At 38.4% G+C, this 16,231-nt stretch overlaps 1 protein-coding gene across 6 annotated transcripts in view; it reads right to left on the bottom strand.

Annotated features, from left to right (window-relative positions):
• AP2B1 (adaptor related protein complex 2 subunit beta 1) overlaps positions 1–16,231 on the bottom strand; it is a 122,654-nt gene that overhangs the window by 71,558 nt on the left and 34,865 nt on the right. For all 6 annotated transcript variants that reach the window (XM_029929187.1, XM_029929191.1, XM_029929190.1 and 3 more), the window contains exons 7-12: positions 14,887–15,108; positions 13,897–14,017; positions 13,669–13,764; positions 7,481–7,596; positions 5,309–5,474; positions 3,642–3,740 (exon numbers count right to left, since the gene is read on the bottom strand). In XM_029929187.1, the coding sequence (XP_029785047.1) occupies positions 3,642–3,740; positions 5,309–5,474; positions 7,481–7,596; positions 13,669–13,764; positions 13,897–14,017; positions 14,887–15,108 (820 nt within the window). The remainder of the gene's footprint in view (positions 1–3,641; positions 3,741–5,308; positions 5,475–7,480; positions 7,597–13,668; positions 13,765–13,896; positions 14,018–14,886; positions 15,109–16,231) is intronic.

The following is a 16,231-nucleotide window of genomic DNA, read 5'->3' as shown; positions in this document are numbered from 1 at the left end:
AGATTCCAGGGCCACATTTCAAGAGATTTTCACTATGTCAGGATCAGGCCCAGGAATTTACGTGTCCGGCAAGCAGCACAGGTGATTTTGATGATGATGTTCCCTAGTTCATAGACAGACAAGTCTTCATCTTTAATTTTTCTTTCATATACTATAAAAGGTTAATTATTAAAGTCTGGACACTAATGTGTGTATTCTTAACTGATTCCTCTATAGCTACCAAAGCAGAGAAAACAAACCTTTGAAATGAAACCTTGGATTCAAGGGTTCATTTCCTTTTCCCCTATAGTAGAAACATGGTTCGTGAGTTAGAGTCCCACATTGGGCTCCATGCTAATAGCTCAGAGCCTGGAGCCTGTTTTGAATTCTGTGTCTCCCTCTCTCTACCCCTTCCCCACTTGTGATCTGTCTTTCTCAAAAATAAACACAAAAAAAATTTTTATTAATAAAGTTAGAAGCATAAATATTTCACATTACTTCACTGAATTATCAGCACAGGTTAAAAATATTGTATTAATTAACTCTACTGTTGAAATGGGAAAGAAACAGTAGTAAAAAGAAATTTGCTCAGGTGTATCTTGAAACAGGGATATAGCAGAAATAGAACTCCATCACCCAATTCAAATTAAACATAACTTTATGGCTCAGTTGTTTAAGCATCTGACTTCGGCTCAGATCATGATCTTACGGTTTGAGTTCAATCCCCGCATCAGGCTCTGTATTGATAGTGCAGAGTTCAATCCCTGCCTGGGATTCTCTCTCACCTGCTCTCTCTGCCCTTCCCCCACTCACGCTTTGTCTCTCAAAATAAATAAACCTTAAAAAATAAACTTAATTAACACAAACAGATCACACTGCCCTCAACTGAAATTGGAACAAGCCAAAAGTATTAGACTCTTATTTCACAAACTTGGGGGGTCGGGGTGGGGCACAAAACAAAACAAAAAAACTTCCAATGGTAAAGACTTATATATAAAAGTGCTGTTCTTTTATGCTAACTCCTCAGATATCATTGAGGCTGAGGCTAGATTAGAAAAACTGCTTAATAATTATTCATAACCAAATATGAAATAATCACCCACAATGATCTTAAAAACACTAAGTTCACTTTATGTTCTCTGGCTTATGCACAATAGTGCTTCAGAGAGGGAAAGCGGGGAATGTGAAGTCTCAAAATCATCCTGACCTTCAGGCTAGAGACTAGCAGCGCAGTGTGGTAGATTACAAGGGCAAAGACTCTGGAGCCAGGCTACCTGGGTTTGATTCCTCACTCTTCCTCACACTAACTGGGCCTATGTCTCAGTTTCCTCATCTATAAAATAGGAATAATAACGCTATCAACCATTATTGAGAGTAAGTTAATGTGTAAAGTCCTTACTAGACTGCCTGGTACATAGCACAACAAAAATGGTTATTATTAAGATCTTATACTAGTCCTTGTACAAAAAGTCTGCAATCAGGAATATCTGACGGTCTACTTATATTCTGCCCTAGTCCTAGGAAAGGACGTAGCGAAGCTTACAAAAACGTATCCATGGCTAGAGAGCATAAATCAGAACTAGAAACAGAAAAATGCATGCCACAATGACCTACACATTTTCTACAAGAGACCCTTAAATTCAACTCTAAGATTTCCAATAGATATGAACATGAAATCTAGTTAGGTAAGCCATTCAGAGGGGCAGTTAACTACATACCTACCAATGTTTAGGAGAATCCAAAACTGGTTAGGAATTTGTTTACTGGAACCTCATAAAGAAAGAAAAACATATAATGGAATAACAAATTACTTTGACAACAGATCCAAATAGGATAGTTTCTTATGACACAACCCTATTATAAGATGAAGGTATCAGCATAATTTAATAAATGCAGTGTTATTAGGGGACAGGTACAATGCAGTCTCGATACCCAGCTACTAGCCTGGCTTGATTCAGGGGCAAATTTCATCTGTAAGAACACAGAGTCCTTGTATTATTTAAGCAATCTTCCCTAAGCACTTATCTCGGGCAAATAACAGAAGATACTAAGATTGAGTCTGAACTCTGATAAAAATCCAAAATACAGCTCTCTTGTAATGCCTTTTCAATACAGGCCTATAGGCCTTAAACGGACAATGGAGATGGAGACAGGGCTGAGAACCTGTGAATACAAAGGAACCTACCAGGGACACTTGCTTGATTTTAAGACTATCCCTATCTAGAGATAAGCAGAGATAGAGAGTAAGGCCCAAATTCTCTTTAGAAACTCGCTGTAAATCCACCTCAACACAGATATAAATAGATGATCAAGGGTCTACACTAAAAAGTCTAGAACTCTCGGGGCACCTGCGTGGCTTAGTGGCTTTAAGTGGCTGACTTTGGCTCAGGTCATGGTCTCATGGTCTGTGAGTTGGAGCCCTGCATCAGGTCCTAAGCTGACAGTTCAGAGCCTGGAGCCTGCTTTGGTTTCTGTGTCTCCCTCTCTCTCTGCCCCTCCCCTACTCATGCTCTGTCTCTCTTCTTCTCTCAAAAATGAAGATTAAAAAAAATCTAGAATGTTCAATACAGGTATTAAATTACCACACCCTTGATGGTTATAGAAATTGCTTTGCTTCGGTAAAGGAAGATGTTTAAGAGGGAAGTTTCTTTTCTTTTTAAAGAAACATTGCAAAGAATGCTTACAAATAAATATTAAAAGATGTAAAATTAATAATAGGAAAGATGACAGATCAGAACTAGGCAAAGTACTATGAAAGGATTTCAAATTTTGATAATCTACTATAATAGAGAGGTGAAGAAGAAAAACGGTAAACTGAATATCTAAATCTGATTCCCTGTGTAGACACACAACTGAACTTCTAACAGCCTGCTACAGCCAGCAGGTTTTCAAATTTAATTAAGAACATAATGAAATTATGATGAATTGATGATTACTATACTAGTTACACTAGATAAAACAATTGTTTTGATTTCTGTGGAGCTAAAATGGTGACAATAACACTATGACTGGTTGCCATATTCCTGAAATCAGAACTCATCCTAGGAAGGACCAAAACTATCAAATAATTAAGGAGGCACCAAAAGCACTTTAGAATTATTTAAAGAGAAAGGCAATCAATTTTAGAAGATAGAAAGAACAATACCAGAGACCTGTGTTGAGGTATTTTCCAATATCAAATCACTGTACTCTCATCTGAAAGGTGAAATTAAGTAATCCGGAAGGAGTAAGACTTAAGTAAGTCATCCAGTACTTTGAGATTCAATGTCATTTTCACATAGCAGGTCCTTCATTAAAAGTAAAATATCTAAGTTCAATTTCATGAACTATCATAGAAACTGGAATCAGTTCATTTAAAAGTCATAGAACCAACTATAACGCAGTGGTATATGTATAAGAGACACTATCTTTATATTTTAACAGGATCTAAAGACCGTGCCCCTTCCCGATGAAAACCTCCCCAAACGAGGGGTGCCTTGTTGGCTTAGTCATGGGCCATGTGACTCTTGATCTTGGGGTTGTGAGTTCAAGCTCCAAGTTGGGCACAGGGCCTACGTAAAATTAAATAAATAAATCCCCCCCAACTGAATCATCTTAGAGTTTCATGATTTCCTAAATACAAACCAGACAAATCAAACCCACTCTTTTTCTAGATTTCATACCTGTGTTGCCAAACTCAAGACTTGCTGTACCAGCTCCTGTGTTTCTGACGGTTTCTTGAGAAAGAGTTTCACTATGGCAGTAAGCAGAGTGAGCTGCACCTAAGGGATTAATTTAACATATAAAGTGAAAGGCATTTACATTATTCCCTACCATTATTTCCAAAGTAGTGCTTACCCGTCTATGAATTACTACCCGGTCTTTCTGAGTCTGGGTGGCTCAGCCAGTGGAGCATCATACCCTTGGTTTTGGCTCAGATCATGAACTCAAGGTTTGTAAATTCGAGCCCAGCATCAGGTTCCACACTGGCAGTGCAGAGCCTGCTTGGGATTCATATTCTCTCTCTCTCTCTCTCTCTCTCTCTCTCTCTCTCTCTCTCTCTCCCCCCCCCCCCCCCCCCCCCCCCCCCCCCCCCCCCCCCCCCTCCCCCTCCCCCTCTCCCTCTCCCTCTCCCCCTCCCTCTCCCCCTCCCTCTCTCAAAAATAAATTTAAAAAAAATTCACTAGCCTCTTATCCCCAAGTTGCATTTTTGGCACAAAAAGTTGCTTATATATTAAATCCTTCATTATTCATTTCCACCAAAAGATACAACTTGGGGAGAATTAGGGAATTATCTGTTATACTAGGGCAAGAGCCAAAAAACAGTAAAACTATGCCAGATCACAGTTAGTTAAAAATGGGCTGCTGAGGGACGCCTGGATGGCTCAACTGGTTAAGCACCTGACTTCAGCTCTGGTCATGATCTTGTGGTTCATGAGTTCAAGCCCCACACTGGGCTCTGTGCTGCGGGCTCAGAGCCTGGAGCCTGCTTCAGATTCTGTGTCTCCCTCTCTCTCTGCCCCTCCCCCACTGACTCTGTCTCTCTCTCAAAGATAAATCAATAGCTAAAAAGAATTTTTTTTAATGTGAAAAAAAATATGGGCTGCTGAACCACACACAAAGGCTTGTATGTGTTCCCTGTTAAGGCCTATTAAAATTACTGTGGTGGATTACATACATGACCTTCAATTTGCAGTGAGTGCAAATGCCAGGGGAAAGGGTTTTATAATCTATCTGCTTCTCTGGGCCCATAGCTCCAAGGTCAGGTCTCTCCATTTTGGTAGAGGAGAGACAGAAGATGGGAAGAAATCTAGCCATCCACAGAGAATCTTTTCAAACTGCACATGCCAGCCCTCACCCCAGCCCTGAGTGAAAACCCCTCCTGGAATGAACCACAACCATTACAAACAGGAATAGATCACCATCTTCCAGTGACAGAAAATTAAAATACCTGCCGCTCTCAACCATTACTTGTTAAAGTGTGGTTCTGGACCACTGGCAGCAGCGGCACCCCGAACCTGGTAAGAAATGAGAATGCCAAAAAAAAAAAAAAAAGAAAAGAAAAAAAAAGAAAAGAAATGAGAATGCCCATCTCAGACCCACTGAATCAGAAACTCCAACGGTGGGGCCAGCAACCTCTGCTTTAATGAACTCTCTAGGTTCACTAAATTTTGAGAACCATTAGTCTAAGGCGGATTTATTCCACAAGAAATCAGCACAATTGGAAAGGTCATCAATTCTTCACACACACACACACACACACACACACACACACACACACGTGCACAACCTTTACTTTCCCTGAAAACTTCCCCAAAAGATCTGGCACAGGACACAGATGAGAACCTACCTGGGTGCTTTCATCATGAAAACCCTCCAGGAAGCTCTCCAGTAACTCATCTGCATTGTCAATTCTCTCGGCATACTCTCCCACAATCCAGATCATAGCTGCTCGAGCATCCGGTTCATCCAACGAGTCCAGGTTCTCACACAGAGTGGCAATGATGCTTTCATACCTGATTTAACAAAATGAACTATGGTCACTGAGGGCACTATTGAGAACTGTCTTTAACAATGAAGGCTAAAGACAAAATGACCAACAGGTACCCTAAACCAAACCACCACACTATAAAGGCTTTTGGTCAAGAGAATGCACAGGCTTTAAGCCAGCAGATTATGGATGTCTTAAATTTCCCTTCAATCATTTTTCGTAACTTGATCACAGACTGTCATAAAAGCTCATCGGATATTCTTTTCACATAGAAAAATTAACCTGTGATTTCTAACAATCTTTCTTATTAACTATAGAGAATTTTCTGTTATCTATTTTGCCTTTATGCTGGGCGAAGAGAAATCCCACTTTACTGCTAGGAAAATGGATTAGGCAAGAGTAGCATCCAGACTAGAAATAGTAATTTTGTTCATTAACCCACTATCTGCTTTTTTTTTTTATAGAGATCTTCATGTTCTTTCCTCCCATGGCACCCACACTAAGGACTTCTTTCTCCAAAGAAACAGATAATTCAAATATTTGTTTTTATTTTTACGAGTCTATAGTGCTCTCATTTTTTACCATGTTGAATCCATCCCCTTGGCTAATGTACTTTTAAACATGAAAATGACTATGTGTAATAAACTATATGCAGACAACTGAATAGTACATTTAATGGTTTGTCCTAACTCCACTAATTAAACCAGGTTTTTGATAGCACTTCCTTAAAATTAAACTGTCATAACACCCTATTAATAGAAACCAGAAATGGACACATTTCTCTGCCAATCCTATTGAAATCTGCATCTTTACCCATAATCTTTCTAAATTTAGGAAACCCAACTCCCCTCTTTTCTGGGAGAGTGGTAAAGTATATGGTTCTTTTTAAAATATAAGGTTTATTTAATTTGTGAAAGAGAAAGAGACAGAGCATGAGCAGGGGAGGGGCAGAGAGAGAGGGAGACACAGAATCCAAAGCAGGCTTCAGGCTCTGAGCTGATGCAGGGCTTGAGCACACAGACCAAGAGATCCTGACCTGAGCCGAAGTTGGATGCTTAACTGAGTCACCCAGGTGCCCCATTTAACACTATCTTTAAAGACTAATCAGAATCTTCAGCATAACACCTTTGATTATAAAACAAAAGGAGATTTAGGATGCTTACAAGACCTGCTCTTATTTCACTCTTTCAAATTCTTTAATTGCTTGCTTTCAAAAGCAAACCTTATTAAGTACTTTTGCTTTATAAACTAAGAAGGCTCAATGTGAAAATTGTGGAGTGAAACCACAGATGTAATATGTGAGAAAATACGTAGATTTTACGTATCTTTATGGGAAAGACTAGAATACTGCAAAAAAGGACAGAGACTGATAATTTGTTACATGTTCTATAATTTTCCATTCAAACTGAAACACTTATTTCTGAGAGTGAAAAGAAGCACAGCATTAATTATGCCTGATAACAGGCATAAACTATATGCCTGTATAATCTGGAATATATAGGTTTTCTGTATAACAGTAACCTCACCAACAAACAATCTGGTTAACTTAATACATCCCAATTGACAGTGCTATTCAGACAGGGCTTCAATTCTTCTCAAAGTAAATAAAGCAGGATGAAAGATTAGGTTTTAATCCCTGTGCATGGTTTTATGTTTTTAACTATGTTTAATCTAAAAATTACTTTTTAGGGACACCTGGGTGGCTCAGTCAGTTGAGCATCTGACTTCGGCTCAGATCATGATCTCCAGGTCTGTAGGTTCAAGCTCCACATAGGGCTCTGTGCTGCAGCTCAGAGCCTGGAAGCCTGCTTCAGATTCTGCATCTCCCTCTCCCTCTCTGCCCCTCCCCCACTCTCTCTGTCTCTCTCTCTCTCAAAAATAGACATAAAAAAATGTTTAAATAAGTATTATCTTTCATAACAAGGTATCCTACTTTACATTACAAAGAATAATTCACACCTAGCCAATTTCAAAGTGCCTTACTTAAACATTCCTGTACGATTTGAAGAGAGTAGAAGTATTTGGACATACTTGTTGGGGTATTTCCGAAAGATGTCCCTGATGACAACAATTGCCTCTTGGACCACATAATTTACTTTGGTCTGGATGAGATCAAGCAATGTGCTCACACAGCGCTCTGCAGATTGCTGTGAAGAAGAACATAATAAATGACAAGTCAGACCATCTCTCCAATGCAACCTCAATATAACAATAACTCTGCAACATACATGTGCACCAACTAGGCTAGACTAAAAGATTAGGCACCTGATTTGACCAAGCTATACTAGAGGCTAGGCTAGCTGATGGAAATACACAGAATTTCCAGATATGCCCCAAATCTTATTCACTGCAAAATATACTGACAGATGAGTGGGATCAAATGAAATTAATCACCTTGGATAGCCATGAGAATAGAAACGAGAAGAAAGAATATGTCAAGGAAGGAGGAAAGAATAAGCCAAGGTAGATCTTTATCTGGAGTTCATGGATAAGAGGGACAGCAGAAGTCATCTTTAAACCTCTTGAGATGAGGGGTGCCTGGCTGGCTCTGCTAGGGCAGCATGTGCCTCCTGATGTCAGGGTCATTGAGTTCAAGCCCCATGTTGACTGTACAGATTACTTAAAAATAAAATCAGCCAATCAATAAATAAAATAAGCCTCTTGAAATGAAACTGAATTGCATATGTGCATATAAGCATAGTTTCTGGGGAGAGGATTCATAGCTTTCATTATATTTTCAAAGTTATCTTTGACTCAAAAAATTCTTAAGGAAAATTTGACATCTTTTTAACCATATAACTGAAAGTCTATGGCCTTAGATAAACTGCAATTTTCTAGGGCCTTTAGTTCATCTATAAAATAGAACTGAATCTATTAATCTTTTATTAATGAAGGGACGATGGGAGAATTCAAGTGTTAAAACTAATGTGCTGAAACTCTAGGTCATAGTTTTTAGAAAGAAAAAGGTTTTGGACAAGAGACTCTAACAATCAAGGACTAATTTATCATATCTCACCATGTACTACTATGGGTCACTCCATAAGATGCCTCTGGATAAGATGCAATAAAAAGTACACAGCGTCAGAAGAGATACTTTTGCCTAACACTGAACATGAACATTACCAACCCTGTAGATTTAATCATTTACAGAGGATGGCAGAATGAGATAAAAAACATCACTAAACTACAGCAGCGAAATCCAGACTCTGGGAAATTGTATAAACCTAATGACATATTCACTTCAATACATGGCACCTCAAGGAACTAAAGACTTAAGAGTAATAGTAATCAAATGCAACATGGGGTTCTTCTTTAGATTTTGATTTGACCAAGGCAACTATAAAAAGATACGCTTAGGGTAAAGTGAACATATTCTGGGTATTCAATGAGATTTAAGAATTACTGTTAGTTGTTGGGTATAGTAATGGTATCATGACAATATATTTTTTTAGGGACCTAATCTATTAGATACACACATTGGAGTAATACTTTAGTAAGACCTTATTTGGCATCTGCATTAAAATACAATAGCACTGGGGTGCCTGGATGGCTTAGTTGGTTAGGCGTCTGACTCCTGATCTCAGTTCAGGTCATGATCTCAGGGTCGTGAGTTCAAGCCCCAAGTTGGGCTCTGTGCTGGGCGTGAAGCTTACTTCAAACAAACAAACAAACAAACAAACAAAAAACAATAGCACTCCATTTCCTTGAAAGGGAAGGGATAAGATGAGAACAGCAACATGTTGATACTTGTTCAAAATGTGTACATGACAGCTCATTCATCAATTTTACTTTAGTGTATGCTGGAAAACTTCTGTAATAAAATCTTTTAAAGGTAAGAAGTTAAATCACTCCAAGCAACTTAATAAAAACAAAATTGCATCTTGATGTTATTCATATGATGATTCTGTTGCACCATGAAATGATTCTACCACCTTTTATGTACTTTTTTCATTTCTGGATTCTATTTTATTCATTTTCAGCCAGTAATTCCTATGTGATTACTGCAACAACAAAATTAGAAAAATTTAAACATATAAGTTGTAATAAATTAGAATATGTAGGATATAGGCTGTTGTAAGGTCTAAATTATCATAAATAACACAAATCAAGTGCTTAACACAGGATTTGATATAAAGTTAACATTTAGCTGAGCCCTTTGTATCATTACTATAATAAAGACAAGAAGAGACACAGAATCTGAAGCAGGCTTTAGGCCCTGAGCTGTCCGCACAGAGCCTGCCGTGGGGCTCAAACATACAAACTGTAAGATCATGACCTGAGCCTAAGCCGGACACTTAAAGACTGAGCCACCCAGGCACTCTTGGAACAGTAATTTTTGAGCAAACTGTCATCTCAACCGTATTGCTTTTGATTAAAGAAAAATAAAACCTACCATTAAAGCAGTATGGCAGATGAACAAGATTAAACATCCAATCACTGTTCAAAGAAATCAGAAACAGAGAAATACAGAATACACTCCTATAAAATTTAGTATAAGACATTTCCTAACAGTAAGGAAAAAATGATTTATTCTGGTGTTTGATCCTCACCAAAATTCTTCCTAATTGTTTTAATGATTGAAAATATTGTTAAATGTAAAAAACAAAATCTTTGCCATAAAAGTAGAAAGGAACAGTGAGTTTTATGGAAGGCTGAGGTGAAGCATAATCTTCTAGGTGTGCCACTCAAGAACCCCTGAGAACAAAACAGAACTCACTACACAAGGAAACGTAAACTTCTGTGAACTCCAACTTCAAATGAAATCAAAAGGAAAACAAATTAGGAAAATAACTGCTATAAAATGAAGGATTAATATCTTTCATTATAAAAGATTTTTAAAAAATCATTGTGGAAAAGATAACCCATTGGGGAAAGGTGCACAGGACATGAACAAGCGATTCCAAATGGCTAATAAGTGAAATAATGTTCACCTCCACTAGATACCAAAAATTTGGTGATAAGGTCCTCTTTGTATCATTATTTGGAAAAAGAGCAGAACTTTTAAGTTCCTACAATAAGAGAAAGGCCAAATAAATTAGAAATAATCACACTTCATGATTATAATGTATACAAATGATGTAAAAAAATGATATAGAATGTTAATAGCAAGGAAAAATGTCCATGTATAATTCAATGAAAAAGGCAGATCAGAAAAGTAAACAGCAGTTTTAGAATTATCTCATTTTGTGAAAAGTACACCTGTGTATGAAAGACTATACAAAGGTTTAAAATCATGTCCACATCATCTCTGGGAGGGTGGAACGGGGCAGGAGAAAACAGTGTTCTATTTTCATTTAAATGTTCTTATTTTATAACTTTATGTAGTAAACCTATATGGTTTTCATAGCAGAAAAAAAAACATTTGTTTGTTTTAAATTAAAGGATAAGACACAGATCAGTATCTTATCCAGATCTGTAATAAACACCACAAAACAGAAGACTAGGAAGTGAGAACTTATGAGTGCCTCAATTTCTCAAAAACAAATAAATAAAAAAAATCACTTGATTTTACTTAGAAGACTAAGAAGGACCAGGGATTTTATCTCCTCCTTGAAGAAATAGGTATACTCTGTAAATATATATAACTTTTTCAATCACACCCCAATAAAGCTGGGGGAGGAGAGGAGTAAAATCTACTTAAAAAAAAAACAGGCAAAAAATAGGCAAAAGTTATAGGAAAAGACAGTACTACTGGGCTGTCTTTCTTAGTGCAATTTATTGATTGAGCAGCTCACTGCTTAATCTTTAACCTAACCAACTTAATAACAAAATTATATCTATTTTTTCACCTCAGATTACTTCCAGCAACATAGAAACGCCTATACTTACACTTATAAAACTACAACTCAAACTCTTAAAGACACCTCAACTTGTTAGTAGGCCTTTCTCTCGCAGCTAAGCATTAAACTAACATTCATTTCTCTCGCATTTGTCATATTCTGAAACCAGCTACACATTAAAAAAAGGGTAAGATGCCCTGAGAGAATGCAGTAGCTGAGTTTAGAGGCTACACAGAAAGCCTATTACAATTCTCTGGCTGGTTCTTCCCCCTACCCGTGAATGTTTTATGAGAAACAGACAAGCATTGCTTCTCCGGCCCCATAACTGTGTTTGGGCTGGGCACCTCTTTCCAACCGATAACCTTCACGACTAAATCAGGTCTAGGAAAAGTGCTCCGGCAAATCTAGGCAACCTGAGATAAGAGAGTACTTGCTAGAAGGCTGATCTTACATTTCCAAAGATCACTCCACACATGCTGCCATATTCCTACCTGGGCATCCCAAGTCAAAGGAAGAAGTGAAAGCCATCAGAAGTTTATCCCTTCTAGCAGATTATGGACTACCTTCCCATTAGTCACAATACATGGCATTAACAGCCTCTAGGAATACAGATGGAGAACACTTTCTAGTAATTTGATTGACAGAAAGCTTCTTTTCTTTTAATTTTGGAATGAGATATAATTTTGAATGACTCTAGAGCTTTGCACAAGAAGTCAATAAGGTGATGACAGTCTGGCAATGAAAAGCACAAAATGACTCTTATGGTAGGAAAATCTCTGAAAACTATCTAATAGTAAGTGGGTGGCTATACTTCAGTAAGAAAACAATGTGAAGAATGGTGACAAAAAAGATGTTATCAAGATCCAATAAAAAGACTTCCCTATTTCTCAGTGGAGCAAGAGAGAGTATTAAATATCTGAAGTAACTAAGCTATCAGAACCAGGAGTAATTAACTTCTTGCTCTAATGCCAGCCCACTAAATGATTTATCGATGGTAACTACATAAAGCAGCACTGTCTTGAATAAAAGGAAGGCTAATTAGGGACTTGGCTTTCATGGATGCTTCTCTGACACAGCATCTGTTTCCTTCTGTTCCCATGAAGTACTGGACACACTGTGCAAATTATTTTAGTATCCTTGAGAAATCAGATGGTCCAACCCTCTGACTCTAAGCAGAACTGCATATAGTCAAGTAGCAAGAACAAATGGAGCTCTGAATCCACTACATCATAGCAAACAGAGGCTTTCATTAATTTCAACAAATTCCTGAATGATGAAAAACAAATGGAGGACTGGTGACTAATGAAGCAGGGCAATGTAAGCTATAGCTCATAACACCTACTGGAAGGCCACAACCAAGCTAAAACTTAATCCCCCCTCTCAGATCACAGAGAAGCTCTTTCAGAGGACTTCCAAGTAAAAATCAACTCCCTGCCCTAAAGCAGAAACCTGTTGGTCAGCAGCCCTGCCTATGCTAACAGAAGTCCTGATGATCTTTTCTGTGATCTCCTTCTTAAACAATTTAAAGGGGCTGCAATTTACTACATGCATGATATACACCTCAATTAAAAACTATATACAGTCCTGCAACAGTCACCATACAGTACTCCAGACAAATTTGAACTGCAGAAACAAAACACTCTAATTCATACTGCCAGAGACTCAAGAAGCTATCACAATCACATAAAAAGGAATGCGATTAAAGATGACCAATAACAAGAAAGAGCTCTAAAGAGAGGCCATATGGAATGATGGCTGTGCAGAGGCCAAAAAAGTGGTAAGCCAGACTGGCGCAAGTGAGAGGACAGAGGACTGGAAGAGACAAAGGATTAGGACAAAAGAAGGTTCACATATTTGATACTATGCTTGAAAAGTTTGGATGGAAGAAGATAGGGATGCAATGAAAACATATAATGCAAGAAAAAAGAAAGGTCATTATAGAAACTCCAGAAATAATAAAAGCCTCTATAGGAAAAAAATACAATCATTTGTATTGTACTGGCTCTATATTCTTGGTCAGAATATGCATGGTAAATTTTGCAACCTTTAGTCGATAGGAAAATAAATGAAGGCATATTACCTCAATTTACAAAGATTATCAATACAGGAACAAAAACCTCATGATAGAACTATTGGAAAATAGGAGGGTTCAAGTAGGAACAGTGGGGCACATGAAGCATGTTACTTCATGGTACATATAAAGCACAAACAGAAAAGGTCTATAACTGGTAAATCAATAAATACCATAAGCATATTATTTAGAAATATGGAAGGATAGTCGAAATAACTGAAACTACAAAGAGTTAATAACAATTCCCTCTGGGAATTTTGTCTATGTACTTTATTATTTTAACAAACTTAAAAAATGTATTTTAAAGAAAGGAATGAAGAGAACACTCCGAGTCCCATAATATGATCACAACCACACTAGACACTTGCCTCCACTTTGATGGCACACCGCCCAATGGCCCGCACAGCTTTGCGAACAAAGTCAACATCCACCTCTGTGGCATATTCCTTTAACTCTGCCAGAACCTGTTAAAAATTCAGGAAATAGATAATCATTAAGGATTCTCAAACAGTACTTTCATGGCCTTGCTTTTTCTGAAGACCAGACCTTAAGATCTAATAAGTGCTTTGTAAACCTGAGTTTGCTTTACATCTGACCTGAGCAATGTTGGCTTGGGATGCCAAACGAATCATGATGTCCAATTTCTCTAGTTTAACATAGATGGGATCATTATACTTCACAAAGAAGACTTTGATTTCTTGCTTCAAGATTTCAGGCCTGTGGTACAGAGAAACACAAGATAAGGAAAGTGAGGCATATGTTGACATATCCTTTTAAGTCTGTGTTAATACCTAATCTGTGCCTCTCTGCTAGCCATTCTCTCCTCCCCATTCCAAAAACCTCACCAACTTCCTTTATACCCCTCTAATCAGTTCCCCTTTCGGCAATTTTTAAGGGTTAGGATATATACTGCTAAGAACTGCTGGAAGAACAATCTTATGGTACAGGCCTAACCCAGATGAAACAGGCATAAGCTGCTATACTATTGAGAGGCCCTTCAGGAAACAAATTAAATTGGAGAGCAGCACTACGTATTTATCACAGGGACACTCCAAAAGCAACTATTAGCCTCCTCGCCCTGGGCAATCTGCTCTGCCATTCAACATTTTCATTTCCATACATGCTGGTAAGCATCTGACTTCAGCCCAGGTCATGATCTCACAGTTTGTGGGTTTGAGCTCCATAATAAGCTCTGTGCTGACAGCTCAGAGCCTGGAGCCTGCTTCATATTCTCTCTCTCTGCCCCCTCCCGCCTGTGCTCTATCAAAAATAAACAAACATTAAAAACAACAGCAACAACAACTTAGTAGAGCCTGGGTGGCCCAATCAGTTGAGCATCCAACTCTTGATATGAGATCAGGTCATGACTTCATGGTTCATGGGATTGAGCCCTGTGTTGGGCTCTGAGTTGACAGCGTGGAGCCTGCTTGGGCCCCTCCCCTGCTCATACATATGCTCTCTCAAAAATAAAATAAACATTAAAAAAAATAAAAATATATCAGTAAGATTTAATGTTCTAATATTGATATTATTAAGCTTAATTCAAAATCACAAACACGTTAATCACCAATTCATGGCTTCCCAACCTTTTCTGAACAATTAGATTGATATTCCTCAGGGCGACGTACTGCACCTCTGGCTCCCCAGACAGCAAAGTGACAAGTGGAGGGGCCAGCTTCTTCAGCAGCATATTGTAGTAGTCAGAGTCCTTGGGTAACAACTCTAGAAACTTCATTAAAACTTTTACTGCTGAAAGCACCACTGCCGAGTTGGCATGAGACAGCCGGGGAGTTACACGCTCACAGATGCTGAGAGGAAAAAAGGAAAATTAGTATCTTGAATTAAAATTTCTTTGCTCAATCCAGTCATGACATAACGTGTCAGTATCAGGAAACTAGAGAACCAGGAAAGTCAAAGCGCCATGTGCAGACAAAACTGGGATCCTTTACTGTAGACAGCTCATTCCCAGTGAACTACAGGCAGAGCAGGGACATCAGAGGACCTCAGGGAACCAGCAATAAGGGATGCTCAAACTGCAAGAAAACTAGGCAATACCCAAAATACTTGAGGCTCACACATTTACCTTCCTGTTTTATAGTCGTCTGTCTCCAAATACTACATAAGGGCTTCCTGCCTCACAGTCCATGTCTCCTCAACTTACAGGATGTCAAATTAAGTTCTAAGAGTTACTTCATAGTGACAGATACCAACCACCTGTGATTGAAGGTGTCATTGTAAGATGCAGGAGGGGAGGTGACCAGGAAAACTTGTTTCATGCTTAAGGAAATCTCTGAAAAGGTTTATAAGTAACAGAACACCACTGCAATGTTCTCCCATACCCTTCCCCCATTCTCCTAGCCCCTGCTACCTATACTTAAACCCTCACTAAATCTTGAGTGTTTAATTATCTGTTGAGGGTTCTTTAGAAATTAATCTAATTTTTACAGCTCTTGGGCAACATGAGAGGCAAGCTGATTATATTCAGTTCAGGATTCAAGGTAATTAAGTTGGGCTTCTCTCCCTTCCTCCTATATCTAATTGGCTTGGCTGACTCCCTGACTTCCCTCAGCTCTTGGGTTTTTATATAAATGCCACCTTCTCAGCAAGGCCTTCCCTGACCACCCTTTAATAAAACACAATTCCTCATCCCCAAATGTCCAGCATTTCTTAGATTTCCTCCCTCCTTTATCTTTCTCATTGATAAATGATTGATTCTCATTGCTTATCATCCTCTGATATGTTATATATACTTCTGCACCATCCCTCAGGATAACTGTTTCATGAGGACAACAATTCTGTTGACAGTGTATCCTCAGGCCTAGAACAACGCCTGGCACATAGCACACGTTCAGTAAATATTTGCTAAGTGAATGGACAAGTAAGTGTGAAATGTCAATGATCAACAAACAATAAAAGTTCCTTCTGTAAGAT

Source organism: Suricata suricatta, chromosome 17 (genome assembly GCF_006229205.1).
Source record: "Suricata suricatta isolate VVHF042 chromosome 17, meerkat_22Aug2017_6uvM2_HiC, whole genome shotgun sequence".
Lineage (NCBI taxonomy): Eukaryota > Metazoa > Chordata > Mammalia > Carnivora > Herpestidae > Suricata > Suricata suricatta.
Note: the sequence above shows the minus strand (reverse complement) of the source record. Positions and strands in the feature narration are given on the sequence as shown.